General features: G+C 42.0%; 1 protein-coding gene across 1 annotated transcript; it reads right to left on the bottom strand.

Moving 5' to 3' along the window:
* Positions 1 to 1,921: 1,921 nt before the first annotated feature.
* Positions 1,922 to 5,978, bottom strand: LOC111169223 (olfactory receptor 56A1). Its single transcript, XM_089915231.1, is given in 3 exon segments — positions 1,922 to 2,235; positions 2,238 to 2,302; positions 2,304 to 5,978. Coding segments are annotated over 3 exon segments (936 nt in total). The 5' UTR covers positions 2,861 to 5,978.
* Positions 5,979 to 15,856: the final 9,878 nt, after the last annotated feature.

Raw genomic sequence — 15,856 nt, 5'->3', positions numbered from 1 at the left:
CTTGTCTCTCAGCCCTAGACCCTCCCATCCAAACATCTTGTGATGCCGGGACTTAGACTATAGGACCCTTGGTCAGCCGGCTCCCTCTTAGTTTCCACCTACAGAGAGCAACAGAGAAAGACTGAAAGGTTGAAGCAGAGGAGGGGATATTTTGTCCCTCCTGTCTCTTCCTCTCGTCAGTTTCCCTCAGCAATGACTCTTCCTCCTGGCAGTGGAATTGGTTTTAGCCTCCAGGATTGGTTGGTTGGTTGGTTGGGTTTTGGATTTTGTTTGGGTTTGGGTTTGGGTTTTGTTTGGGCTTTAGAACTTCCAGGATCAAATCAGCCTCACTGAACTCCCTAAGAGATACCACCAGCAGGATAGAGTCCTGCCCCAGAGGTCTCAGTCCAGGCTGTAAGGGCACATCCTTGGAGGTCCTGTGACACTAGTAGCATTCAGAGGCAGCACCCGTCCTCAGAGTTGTGAGAGTAGTTCAACGAGCCCACCACCAGCCTGTTGTCTCCTAATGACCCAATGCTTCCCAAGTATAAGGTTCTTTTTCTTTTTTAATGACCAGTGTTTTTTTGTTTTTGGCCACACCACGCAGCATATGGGATCTTAGTTCCCCGACCAGGGATCAAACCTGTGACCCCTGCAGTGGAAGTGTGGAGTCCTAACCACTGTACCACCAAGGAATTCCAAGTATAAGGTTCTTCCTGCAGGAAGGTTCTTCCTTCTCTGTGTTACCTCAGCATCCCCCTCCATTTTTTTTTTTTTTTGGTTTTCAAGTCTGCAATACTTATTTAATCAAGTGCTTACCTTAAATTCTCTAAAAATAGCCAGTGGTGGGACTTCCCTGGTGGCACAGTGGTTGAGAGTCCGCCTGCCGATGCAGAGGACACGGGTTCGTCCCCCAGTCTGGGAAGATCCCACATGCCGCGGAGTGGCTAGGCCCGTGAGCCATGGCCGCTGAGCCTGCGCGTCCGGAGCCTGTGCTCTGCAAAAGGGAGAGGCCACAACAGTGAGAGGCCTGCGTACCACAAAAAAAATAAATAAATAAAAAATAAATAAATTTTAAAAAATTAAAATAGCCAGTGGGATTTATTTTCTCCTGACTGGACCCGCTGTTACCCAGAAACCTGACACTGTGCTGTGTCTTCCCACCTTCAACTAGAGCTCTTGGGAAGAGTCAACAAGTAAGACTTGACTTTCAGTTCACTGCATGTGCAGCTTAAGCACGTGGAGAAGTGGTCAACACACTGACCTGACTTCCCAATTTTTACCCCATTGGTATCCCCCCCTCCATACCCCTCTCTCAACCTGTATCCTCATTCTCTAGACTCCCTGAAGGTTGTGAGGCTGCGTAGGACATAGTAGGAGGCTGGCATTGCTTTATATTATTATGAGTGCTCTTTCCCTTTGGTCCTGCAGATGCTTTGTCAGACAGGACTCTGCCTTCTCTGAGAACCCCCTGGCTCTCAAAATAGTAGGTACAAGCAGGAAACACCTATGGACATCCAGAAGGACAAAACACAGGCAAAGGAGAGTAGGGTAGAGGCCTGGTCTCCAGCTTCAATTGCACAAGAAGGGGCATTTCTCTAGAAAGACACCAGGCTGTAGAGCCTAGATTTTAATCTCTGCTCTATCACTTCCCAGATATATGATCTCCAGCAGTTTGTTCTCTTAAAATTATATTTTTTCTGCTATGTAAAATAGAAGTAATAGTACCTACAAGAATGTTGTGAAGATTAATTTACTTCACTATAATTGCCCAGGCTCAAAACAATTACTCAAGAAAAATGAGTTTCTTCCTCTTGCCTACCCCATCCTGAAATAGGTAAGAATAAAGGAAGAAACCTGGGTCAGGCTTTTCTCTAGCTCACGTCTGGGCAAAATCACTGAGAAGGAAGGGGAGAGAGAATTAGAAATCTATTCTACATATTCACATCCCTCTCTGCAGCAATTTCTGAATTCCTTTTTTAATCTCTTTGGTTTGAACCCCATATACAATAGGGTTCAAGGCAAGGGATATGAAGTGGTGAAGAACATTGAGCAGAATCAGGGCGTCCACGGGGATGCTCTTTCTGGCCACATCTGTCAACATCACAACCAGCAGGATGGTGCTGAAGAAGAGGATGAGGAGGGAGTGGGAGCCACACATGCTCAGAGCCTTGACTGCAGCCCCCTCAGCCTTGAACTTGAGCACAGCTCTTAGGATGAAGATGTAGGAGATGAAGATGAGGATGAAATCTGAGCTAGTAAGGTCCAACCAGCTACAGATTGGTAGATTCTGTTCAGGGTGAAATTGTCACAGGAGAGCTGGACACAGGTTGGCGCAGATGCAGTTCACAATGACATTTTTCCCACAGTAGAGGAGCTAGGCAGAGAGAATGGGAATGGGTACAGTGAGAAGGGCATTTCGTATGACAACGAAGACACTAGCCTTGGCCACAAAGTGGTTAGTGATGATGGATGGGTATCTCAGTGGATGGCAGATGGCCACATAGCGGTCATAGGCCATGACTATGAGTGTGCAGGACTCCATGGCGAGGAAATTATTCATGATGAACATCTGGAGGAAACAGGCGGAGAAGCTGATGGACCTGAGGTCAAACCAGAAGATGGCCAGGACCTTGGGGATGGCAGTGAGGCAGAGCACCATGCCCAGGAGGGAGGGCAGGCTGAGCAGGTAGTACATGGGCTCGTGCAGAGAGGCCTCCAGCTGGATGGTGATCAGGAGGGTGGCGCTGGCCCCCATGGCCAGAATGAAGAGGAGGCTGAGGGACAGGGACAGCCAGTGCTGCCAACTCTGGTAGCTGGGGAAGCAGATGAGGAGAAATTCAGAGACTGGAGCTGTGGAGTCGTTGCTGGGTGATGCCATCCAATGAATCTTGAGCTGAGAAGTCTTTTCTTGACTATTTTCTTGGGCAGATACAAGAGGTAATTTTATCTAATTGACTTCAAGAATAACAATAGGTACCTTACAATATTAAAAATGTTCAACAAATTAATTCAGTATGGTACCAGTGTAAGAGAAGCAAAACAATAGCATAATGTAGAAGTTGCTTTCTCAATGAAAATTTTAACGAGCACGGAACCAACTTGTCAGCTAAGCAGAAGTTTAATAACATGAGAATATGAATGGCCGTTAAACTTTTTTTTGTTTTGTTTTGCGGTACGTGGGCCTCTCACTGCTGTGGCCTCTCCCATTGCGGAGCACAGACTCTGGACGCGCAGGCTCAGCGGCCATGGCTTACGGGCCCAGCCGCTCCGCGGCATGTGGGATCTTCCCAGACCGGGGCACGAACCCGTGTCCCCTGAATCGGCAAGCGGACTCTCAACCACTGCGCCACCAGGGAAGCCCCAGGAAGCCCCACCGTTAAGCTTTTTTAAAAGGGTATCATTAGTGATCTGAACATGACTAATTCATTGGACTGGTGGCAATAGAAACCAGAATGAAAGGAGTTGAAGATTTCTTAAGTGAGGAAGTGTAAATAGGGAGGGCTGACTATGTAGCTAAAAGGTTCGTTTCAAGCTTGTCATTAAAGAAAAGAGCAAGACAGAAATGAAACATACTGTAGCATACCTATTTGTCTGGGGAAAGATTATGAATTCAGAAGGAAAGTAAGATAAATGAAGTAGTTAGTTCATTGAGAATGCAACTTCTACTATTATTATAGTTTCTTTGTAGCCCTTTACACAAAGATTTTGTACCCTTCTGTCTCCCTCCACCCGACTCAAATATCTGAGATCAAATAACATGCACTTTTCATTTATACACACCAACATTCTCTAACACCTCATAGATACTTAACAAAAGCCTGTTGAAAAAGGTTTTTTAGTTCCTGGACCTTGGTGTTTACACTGATGGGAAATTTCAAGGAAGGAAAGTGAAAGTGGAGAATTAACCAGACTTGCAGTGCCGAAGGAAATCCTGAGGAAGGGAAAGGAGAAGCTCTGATCAATACTATGAATGGTGGCTATATTTTAAATGGATAACCAACAAGGACCTACTGTATAGCACAGGGAACTCTGCTCAACATTATGTAACAACCTGAATGGGAAAAGAATTTGAAAAAGAATAGATACATGTATATGCATTACTGAATCACTTTGTTGTACACCTGAAGTTATCACATTGTTAATCAACTATACTCCAATATAAAATAAATTTTTTTTAATTTAAAATTTAAAATATTTTAATAAATATTTTTAAAAACTACTACAAATACTGGTCACTGAGGGTCTGTGCGGTGGACTTCAGAGGATGGACTGGGCATGACACAAAATGCATGTTGGAACTTGGAGGCTTATTCATGCCACTGTCTGCAGGTGCTCCTCGAGAGTCTGTCCCTTGGTGAGTGGGAAAACCCTGGGCTAGGTCTCTGACTTAATAAATCTTTTGCCCTTGCCCTAAAACAAACACAGAACCACTCTATTGCTCCAAATATGTTAGTAAGAATTTTCTTGAATTCCTTCGGTTTAAATTATTACTAACTTTATCCATACAAAATCTCAGGAGACGAGGGGAAGATGGCGGAAGAGTGAGACGCGGAGATCACCTTACTCCCCACAGATACACCAGAAATACATCTATACGTGGAACAACTCCTGCAGAACACATACTGAACGCTGGCAGAAGACCTCAGACCTCCCAAAAGGCAAGAAACTCCCCACGTACCTGGGTAGGGCAAAAGAAAAAAGAATAAACAGAGACAAAAGAATACGGACGGGACCCGCACGAGTGGGAGGGAGCCGTGAAGGAGGAAAGGTATCCACACACTAGGAAGCCCCTTGGCGGGCGGAGACTGCGGGTGGCGGAGGCGGAAAGCTTCGGAGCCACGGAGGAGAGCGCAGGAACAGGGGTGCGGGGGGCAAAGCGGAGAGATTCCCGCACAGAGGATCGGTGCCCACCGGCACTCACCAGCCAGAGAGGCTTGTCTGCTCACCCGCCGGGGCGGGCGGGGGCTGGGAGCTGAGGCTCGGGCTTCTGTCGGAGCGCAGGGAGAGGACTGGGGTTGGCGGCGTGAACACAGCCTGCAGGGGGCTAGTGCGCCACGGCTAGCCGGGAGGGAGTCCGGGGAAAAGTCTGGACCTGCCGGAGAGGCAAGAGACTTTTTCTTCCCTCTTTGTTTCCTGGTGCGCGAGGAGAGGGGATTAAGAGCGCTGCTTAAAGGAGCTCCAGGGACGAGCGCGAGCCGCGGCTAAAAGCGCGGACCCCAGAGACGGGCGGGAGACGCTAAGGCTGCTGCTGCCGCCACCAAGAAGCCTGTGTGCGAGCACAGGTCACTATCCACACCCCCCTTCCGGGGAGCCTGTGCAGCCCGCCACTGCAAGGGTCCCGGGACCCAGGGACAACTTCCCCGGGAGAACGCACGGTGCGCCTCAGGCTGGTGCAACGTCCCGCGGCCTCTGCCGCCGCAGGCTCGCCCCGCATTCCGTACCCCTCCCTCCCCCCGGCCTGAGTGAGCCACAGCCCCCGGAGCAGCTGCTCCTTCAACACCGTCCTGTCTGAGCGAAGAACAGACGCCCTCCAGCGACCTACACGCAGAGGCGGGGCCAAATCCAAAGCTGAGCCCCGGGAGCTGTGAGAACAAAGAAGAGAAAGGGAAATCTCTCCCAGCAGCCTCAGAAGCAGCGGATTAAAGCTCCACAATCAACTTGATGTACCCTGCAACTGTGGAATACCTGAATAGACACCGAATCATCCCAAATTGAGGGGGTGGACTTTGAGAGCAAGATTTATGATTTTTCCCCTTTTCCTCTTTTTGTGAGTATGTGTATGCTTCTGTGTGAGATTTTGTCTGTATAGCTTTGCTTCCACCATTTGTCCTAGGGTTCTATCCGTCCGTTTTTTTTTCTTTTAAAAAAAATTTTTTTTCTTAATAATTATTTTTTATTTTAATAATTTTATTTTATCTTTATTTTATTTTATCTTCTTCTTTCTTTCTTTCCTTCCTTCCCTCCTTCCTTCCTCCTTCCCTCCCTCCCTCCCTTCCTTCCTTCCTTCCTCCCTCCCTCCTCTTTCTTTCTTTCTTTCTTTCTTTCTTTCTTTCTTTCTTTCTACTTTTTCTCCCTTTTATTCTGAGCCGTGTGGATGAAAAGCTCTTGATGCTGCAGCCAGGAGTCAGTGCTGTGCCTCTGAGGTGGGAGAGCCAACTTCAGGACACTGGTCCACAAGAGACCTCCCAGCTCCACATAATATCAAAGGGCGAAAATCTCCCAGAGATCTCCATCTCAACACCAGCACCCAGCTTCACTCAACAACCAGCAAGCTACAGTGCTGGACACCCCTTGCCAAACAACTAGCGAGACAGGAACACAACCCCACCCATTAGCAGAGAGGCTGCCTAAAATCATAGTAAGTCCACAGACACCCCAAAACACACCACCAGACATGGACCTGCCCACCAGAAAGACAAGATCCAGCCTCATCCACCAGAACACAGGCACTAGTCCCCTCCACCAGGAAGCCTACACAACCCACTGAACCAACTTTAGCCACTGGGGACAGACACCAAAAACAACGGGAACTACGAACCTGCAGACTGCAAAAAGGAGACCCCAAACACAGTAAGATAAGCAAAATGAGAAGACAGAAAAACACACAGCAGATGAAGGAGCAAGAAAAAAAGCCACCAGACCTAACAAATGAAGAGGAAATAGGCAGTCTACCTGAAAAGGAATTCAGAATAATGATAGTAAAGATGATGCCAAATCTTGGAAATAGAATAGACAAAATGCAAGAAACATTGAACAAGGACCTAGAAGAACTAAAGATGAAACAAGCTACGACGAACAACACAATAAATGAAATTAAAAATACTCTAGATAGGGCTCCCCTGGTGGCACAGTGGTTGAGAGTCCGCCTGCCGATGCAGGGGACACGGGTTCGTGCCCCGGTCCGGGAAGGTCCCACATGCTGCGGAGCGGCTAGGCCCATGAGCCATGGCCGCTGAGCCTGCGCGTCCGGAGCCTGTGCTCCGCAACGGGAGAGGCCACAACAGTGAGAGGCCCGCGTATCGCAAAAAAAAAAAAAAAACCTGAGTCCTTTGGGAACTGTGTTGTATCATGCTTCTGCAGGTAGGAAGTGAGGATATGAAAGATGGAGTGGTTTGAAACTGAGGTAAGAAGTTGCCGAGGAGCCAGAAGCCAGGGATCTGGTGCATAAGCCTGACTCACAGACATGGTTGAAGATGTAGGAAAGAGACAATAGAGTCTTTATTACAATAATAACTCCAATGTTCTGAGTGCTTTATGAGCAACCTAAACTGCTTAAGTTCTTTATCTAATTTTTCTCATTGAATCATCTCTCTTAGATATGAAAGAGCAACTCTTTGGAGTAGAAACTATTAACCCTACTGTGTGTCGGGGATAGATAGAGAGATGGAGCCTTGCCCAAAGTCACACAGTTAGCCTCCATTCATAGCCACATCAATCTGACTCCAATGTCTGTGTTCTAAATGACTCATCCCCACTGTCGCCACTATTCTGATAAATGTGACTATAGCTATTGAAATCCTAAACAAAATCCTAGTGCATAGAGTTCAGAAAACTGTTAAGATTTGTTTAATTGATAAATATATTTATCCCCTAAAAAATGCAGAGAGAGTTCAACATAAGGAAATCTGACAATCTAACTTAACACATCAAGGTTGTAGATAAGATATGGGAATAAAATCATACAAATCACAAGCAGATTTGAATCCTAGCTCTGACATTTGCTATTTGTGTGACCCATCCATCAAACAAATACTACCTACTATGCTCCACAAACTGTATTAGACACTGTGTACATGGTAAATAAGGCAAACATGATCCCTGTTTTCACCAAGAGTTCATTCCAATTATGTGGTTGTTAAAAGAAAATAGGCATCTCTAAATGTACTTCTTTGAGTAATTTCTGAGATATGTTGTTTAGCAAAGAAGCAAGTGACAAAAACAGTACATAGAATGCTACACAAAATAATTTTGTAATGCTATACCAAGAATGCAATATAAAAAAGTGTATGTATATATACACTTTCTTATATGTTCTTAGATATAATCAAATTACCTCTGGAAGGATACACAAGAAACCTGTAAGAGTAATTCCTTCTGAGAAAGACAAATGTGTCAAACTTGGCAGACAGGAATAAAAATGGTATGTTAGAGATTGCTGGTTGTTTCCCCAATGCCCCAATTCTTCCTTAGTAACAAAAAAACATTATTTTATTTGGGTACTCATGTATACTGACAAAGTACTATACCTCTCAGATTCCAAATGTTAGTAGATGTCATTTTACAAAGTTTCCAAGAAAACTCTCTAATGTGAACTAACTCAGCTGAGACATGAAGGTCATTTACCCTCCCTGCTTCCACATGGAACAGGCACAGGATTGATGCCTGAATTTCTAGCAGCCACCTTAAACTATTATATGCAGGCAGAAATAATACTGATATAGAGAAAGAATTACTTTTACTGAATACCTTTTTTAATTTTTAAAACTTTGAACTACATGAATATATTTTCTATTTCTTAATTAAATATGTTTTAATTTTATTCTTTTGATCATACAGTTAAAATGCAGAAAGCTTTGGTAATTTTACAAAAGAAAATATACAAAATCCTGTCATATGCCATCATAGAGCATTATTACGGGAGCATTACTTTAGATAAGTGGGATCAAAAAGGCCTTAAGGAATAGAGATATGATGAATGGGAAGAAAAACAAGAGTAGAAGCAGAGAAGCCAGTCAGAAGACTATTACTTGGTCCAGGCAAGAGATGGTGGCCTGGACCAGACTGGTGGCAGAGGAAATAAATTTGAGTGGCAAAATTTTGGAAGAATAGTCAAGTAAATATACAGATGAATTAGAAATGAGGTATTCAATGTAGAAATCAAATATAATTCTTAGGATTCTCTGATAACCTGGTGGATATGGACCCATTTACTGTAATGGCATCACATAGTAAGATTTCTGGGTATTGTTGAGTTTACATTTGAAGTTTGTGATGATAAATTTAATGTGAAGTCAACAAGTTTATTTATGGGATATTTTTCTAGAAAGCTTCAACCTTCCACAGAGGAGACATATTTAGATTTAATCATTTTCCATTATTTCAAGCAGCTACAATGGAGGGTGAGAACAAAGGAGGTTAGATTATTTCCAAGAGCGTAATTGAATGGCGGGCCATAGAATCTAAGCTTGACAGGAATAGAGTCAAGTAAAGAGAGGAATATATAATAGAATGAAGGGGATTCTTTCAGTGGCTTGGTAATCTTTAGGTCCAACAATTGTGACTGTACTAAGGATAGTTAAAAATTTGAGCCTGCAATTAGAAGGTGACAATCAGATAGTAGGATGTTTTGAATCTAAGTTTTAGAGGTGGGTCAACCATGAAAATGAGGTAAGTCAAAAACTGGGAGTTTAAACAAGAAAGGTTAAGTTTTGAGTAAAAGCTGAACTGAGTATTCAAGCATTTCCAGTTTTCCCAGCCATGGGATGCCCACTGCATGCAAATGACATTCTCATGAAAAATAAATGCATATAAGTGAAGTAATTAATAATTATAGGAGGGATACATATAGTATAATTTCTTAAATTAAGGATAAATCTGAGAAAAGTTTGGGAGAAGTTTAGACTTCAGACAAAGAATATGTTCAACAGAGAAATGATTTGAGATATGAATTTTTAGTCTGTAGGCTCCCACTGACTTTAGACAAATAATTTAATTAGGCAATAAGTAATTCATTTCCTTCTTGTCTCATCTGATGCACCTATAGACACAACTGCCTGGGAGGTACCTTGCATTAGAAAATGGACAGAAACTTATTCTGGTGCCCTTTATAAATTTGTCTGGGATTGGTGTAATTGTAGCAGTCTGCTGCTTGTATGGCACTTCCTGATGGTTTATATTGCACTGGAGGATTGAGTTCATCGGTAATAGATAGAAATGAGGAGAACAAATAGATAACAACTCTGGGCAAGCAGGGCAGGAGCTGTTTCTGCTGGGAATTTAGCACAGCTCTATTGTCTTGTGCTGGGAGATGTGCACCTGGAACACAATAGGGCTGTGCAGAGATAGCACCAGAACAGACTAATGGCCAAACTAAAATTTTAAAAGGGATGCTACAATCAAGCCCATAAAAAGTGAAATGGCTGCTTTGTAGTTCCCTCTCCTCCCATCTTTATTTTTACTGTTTCCCATGAGTTCCTAACTGATGACCTTTAAATGTGTCCCTGGGTGGGGGGAGGCGGCGGGGGGTGGGGTGGGGGGGGAGGTGGTGGTGGGATGAATTGGGAGATTGGGATTGACATGTATACACTGATGTGTATAAAATGGATAACTAATAAGAACCTGCTGTATAAAAGATAAATAAATAAAATTTTAAAAAGAAAAAATATAAGGGAAAATTTTTTTAAGTTTTAAAAATAAACGTAGAATTGCAAACTAATGTAAGTGCAATGAAGGAAAGAAATTCAGTCTTTACAGAATAAAGATAGCTAACTTTGGAACTTATTTATCAGATACATTACCATAAAAAAAAATGTGTCCCTGAATTCATTGACTTCTTACATTTGTTTTCTACTTATAAACACTGATGAGTTTTTCTCACCAGTCCAATACTCATCTTTTGAATCTCACTCTGAACAATACAGCCCAGTCAACAGTCATTTTAAATTTTTCCTCCAATTACAAAATAATACATTGACATTCTAGCATTCAGATTATGATATTGTACATCATTTAAAGTCCAGCAAGGGACTTACTGGTGGTCCAGCAGTTAAGACTCCACGTTTCCAATGCAGGGGAAGCAGGTTCAATCCCTGGTCGGGGAATTAAGATCCCACATGCCCCGCAGTGTGGCCAAAATAAAAAAGTCCAGCAAAATCTCACCCATTAGAAATAACTGGTGTAAACAATCTGTTGTGTGGTTTTCACCTATTTTTATGTCTATGTTAAGATTTTATATATGTATATATATGATATTATTTATATCTGTTTAACTTATATACATGGGTCTGTTATAGACTCTTTATTATATCCTGTGCCTTTTAGGCAAAACCATTTTATAGGTCATGAGTTTGTAGTATGTTTTATTATCTAATCTAAGGTGTGACTTGTATCTTTTTAAAAACTCTCTTCCATTTAGTGAAACTTTCACCTTCCATATACATTTTAGAAAAACTGTAACAAACGTTCCTCTGAAAATCTTGCTGGAGTGTTTCTTGAAATTGCATTGAATTTATCGATTAATCTGGGGAGAACTGACATCTTAAAAATGTTCATGTGTCCTCCCCACGTATATTGTTTTTCTCTACATTTAATCAGATCTTCACTTAAATACATTAACAAATTTTTAAATTATGTCCTTAAAGGTCTTGTGTATTTGTTATGATGCCAATTTCTACCTATTAATAAGTTTTTCCTACTGTAAGTGGTATGTTTATTTCTAATATTTTTAGATAATTTTGCTGATATAAAGAAAACTATTGACTTTTTCAAGTTTATCTTATATTTGAACATCTTACTGAACATATAACTAGTTCTAAAAATTGCTTATTATTTTAAATTATTGTATCATATAAAACTCATGTTAATTTAACCATTTTTATTCTGATCCTTAAAACTCCTCTTTCTTCCTTGATGTATTGTGCTGGTCAGCACTTCCTCTTTTACACTGAACTGCAGCAATGACAAGGGCATTCGGCTGTGTTCCTCTCAGTGCATTGCCCTTGGCGAAAGGGGGCTGCCTCCTCCAAGGTTATGCTCCCTCCCTGGGGCAACCCCCATCCAGTGACTAGTTGATGAAAGAGGAAGAAGGCCTGGCACACAAGTCTCAATAGAAAACTCTGAAAGTCCGCCCCAAGCTCCCTTTGGGGGTGGTTATGTGAGTTCTTGTCTTTGTTTTCTCAAACATTTTTGGAGAATTTCCACACATGCATGCACCGATCAGTACTCTGTTGAATACTTAAGGGGGTCCCTCTATAGATTTTTGGAATTCTCTTTCTAGGCAATTCTCTTTTCTCCAGTACTCTACCCTGTGAATTCCAGCTGCACTGGCCTCCCCTGACTCCCATGTCCTCAACACAGGAAGACTGTTAGGCTATGCTGAAGTTCACCCTCCCTTTGACATGGCCTGTAATCCCTCTCCAGAACACTGCAACAATCTTTCTCCAGTAAAATGAACTTACCTCGTTTGTTTCCTATCCTCCATTGCCTAATGTCCATTGTCTTCAGAACCATTGTTTCATATATTTTGTCCAGGTTTTGTTATTATTGTTTCAAGTGAGAGGATAAATCTAGACCATGTCACTCCATATTTAGAAGCTAAAGTCCCTCTTGAATATGTATAATCATGCTGGACAAACAGATGAAAGCACCATCCAACCTCTGACACCTCCCTGGGTTCAGGGTTGGATTTGTGACTGCATAAGCCCTCTACTCTACCCACAGCCAGGAGAGATATGTTTTACATCTGAAGACTTGGTATCTTAGGAGGACTATATACCACAATAAAAGGGAATACACTTCTGGGGGAACCTGAGGTTACAGCAATTTGGGGACTCTAAAATATACCCAAGAAATATATATATGGCTGAGTCGCTTTTGCTGTGCACCTGAAAATATCACAACATTGTTAATCGGCTATACTCCAATATAAAATAAAAAGTTTAAATATGTATATATATATATATATATATATATATACCCAAGAAATTTTAAGAAAATAGATTTTAGGACTGGAGGAAGGGCAGTGGTGTGTAGAAATGGGAAATCAAATGAGATGTGACTACTTCAGGACCTTCAAGATTAAGAATGGCCCTTAGATTTATTTTTAAGTGGATAGTCTATCAAAATTTTCTTCCCTATGTGCAGAGACAGACAATAGGATGTGTACTCAGAATTAATATGAGTGTCTCAGGGAAGAACATGTAACTGTCAATCTTTTATTCACAGAGTTAGAGAGTTAAGCAAGGACAGCTACATGACCAGGCCTCCAGGTTAATTATGTTGGGCTCTGGGGAACCCAATCTCTGTCTTCACTCATAAGAAGAGAACCTTATGCCAATATTCCTTGAAAAACCAAAGACTGGAGATAAAACCCACAGAAGTGTCAGCATGAAAATATAGTCATCTTTCTCTCCCTCTCACATATCCAACTGATAATCAAGTTCTGCTTATTCTTTAAAGAAATTCCTTAAAATATACTTTCTAACCAATTTTTCTTGCCTTTTGCAATTAAAGAAATCAAGAGCTTTCCAGCTCTCACTTTTCACCAAGTTTTTTAATACTCTAATGCCATATAATAAATACCTTTTCAAATCCAATATCTTCAATTTACCAGTCAAGAGACATTTCAAAAACAGAGATCATATTTGTTGAAAACAATGGATTAGTACTATCTACATTTCAAAGGCCTTTAAGAATTTTGGAATCTACTCACTGGAACCAGTGTTTAAGGACCTCTTAATAGAGTGGCCCTTGCTTTCAGTCTATGGAATTTTACAAATAAGGATTTTGTCTGATGTAAATAATGACACCACTGCCTACCAACTACAATAATATATTGTTTCCTCACCCATATTCACCAGATTGTGACATCCAGAAATTTAACCATATGCCATACTTATACTCTCTTCATTTGAGGCCCTTGAGTGCAGCTCCAGACTGTATGGTACATAATTTTGAGCAAACAGAATGTCCCCTATACCACCACAATCAGTTTTACCATTTCCCACATTACTGGTCTTCTCATTCCCCACATCTGCCTCCACTTGGGTCCTCAGTGCCCTGGCCTTTCCATAAAGAGTGTGAAGGTGTGTGAGGATTCTTCTGGGCATAAGCAGTATCATTATGAATATTATCCTTTTGTAACAGAAGCTGGAACAGTCATGATGAGATAAAGATGGTAACCTCTCTGAGTTCTGTGCCTCTCCTTAGTTCTTCCAGACTCTCAAGGGAGAGAATCTAGAGAGAAGATATCTCTCGGCAGCAGCAGATTCACAAAAATGGCCCAGAGATCGTGGCCTGCAGAGCAGAACTAGAGCTTCAATTGTATGCAAGGAAGGAGTGCTGTGTCAGAAAGGCTCTGGAGTCAGATAGACTTGCACTTGTACTGATGCTCCACCACTCACCAGATGTGACCTTTGTCAATATTTTTCCATAAATTATTGTTTTCTAATATATAAAGGGGAAGAATAATCCCTGCTCTGCAGTATTGTTATGCAGGTGAAATGATTTAAATATATAAATGTTTAGATACAAAGTTAGGTACCTAAGAATGTTAGCTACCTGTACTAGGTAAATGAATTTTGATACTAGAACAACAGAAACTGGGTAGGAAATGTTCACTATCCAAGTATTACGTGCTTTCTGGAATCACAAATGCTGAAATAGAAACAGAGGAAATAGAAATAGGTGTTTCTATAGAGAGTCTCCTGTGTATTTAAAGCCACCTCTGGGAGGAGCTGGAAGAAGTTGCTGCTGCAGGCGGCGCTGCATTAGGAAGACCAGATATCATCTTGTGCTACTGATCATATTGATATGTTCAGGAGAACCTGAGGCCCAGCAGAGTTATTATTACTTGCCAGGAGAGGAAAGAGAAAGGAGACACTGGAATTCTTGTAACGACTAGGCATGTGGCTGAGAGGGTCTTGGTGCTCCAGCTGGGTGTCAGGCATGAGCCTCTGAGATGGGGTAGCTGAGTTCAGGACATTGGACCACCAGAGACCTCCCAGCCCCACATAATATCAATCAGCGAGAACTCTCCCAGAGATCTCCATCTCAATGCTAAGACCCAGCTCCACTCAAACACCAGCAAACTCCAGTGCTGGACACCCGATGCCAAACAACTAGCAAGACAGGAACACAACCCCGCCCATTAGCAGAGAGGCTGCCTAAAACCATAATGAGTTCACAGACATCCCCAAACACACCACAGGATGTGGTCCTGCCCACCAGAAAGACAAGATCCAGCCTCATCCACCAGAACACAGGCACCAGTTGCCTCCACCAGGAAGTCTACACAACCCACTGAACCAACCTTAACAACTGGGGGCAGACACCGAAAACAACAGGAACTACAAACCTGCAGCCTGCAAAATGGAGACCACAAACACAATAAGTTAAGCAAAATGAGAAGACAGAGAAACACACAGCAGATGAAGGAGCAAGGTAAAAAGCCATCAGAACAAACAAATGAAGAGGAAATAGGCAGTCTACCTGAAAAAGAATTCAGAGTAATGACAGTAAAGATGATACAAAATCTTAGAAATAGAATGGAGACAATACAATAAATGTTTAAAAAGGACCTAGAAAAACTAAAGAGCAAACAAACAATGATGAACAACAAAATAAATAAAATTAAAAATTCTCTAGAAGGAATCAATAGCAGAAAAACTGAGGCAGAAGAATGGATAAGTGACCTGGAAGATAAAATAGTGGAAATAACTACTGCAGAGCAGAATAAAGAGAAAAGAATGAAAAGAACTTAGGACAGTCTCTGAGACAACATTAAACACACCAACATTCGAATTATAGGGGTCCCAGAAGAAGAGAAAAAGAAAGGGACTGAGAAAATATTTGAAGAGATTATAGTTCAAAACTTCCCAAACATGGGAAAGCAAATAGTCAATCAAGTCCAGGAAACACAGACAGTCCCATACAGGATAAATCCAAGGAGAAACATGCCAAGAAACATATTAATCAAACTATCAAAATTTAATACAAAGAAAAAGTATTAGAAGCAGCAAGGGAAAAGCAACAAATAACATACAAGGTAATACCCATAAGGTTAACAGGTGATCTTTCAGCAGAAACTCTGCAAGCCAGAAGGGAGTGGCATGACATATTTAAAGTGATGAAAGGGAACAACCTATAGCCAAGGTTA

The sequence above is a fragment of the Delphinapterus leucas genome, chromosome 7 (genome assembly GCF_059928025.1).
Source record: "Delphinapterus leucas isolate spDelLeu-1000000601 "Yukka" chromosome 7, BTC_Dleu_Yukka2, whole genome shotgun sequence".
Taxonomy (NCBI): domain Eukaryota; kingdom Metazoa; phylum Chordata; class Mammalia; order Artiodactyla; family Monodontidae; genus Delphinapterus; species Delphinapterus leucas.
Note: the sequence above shows the minus strand (reverse complement) of the source record. Positions and strands in the feature narration are given on the sequence as shown.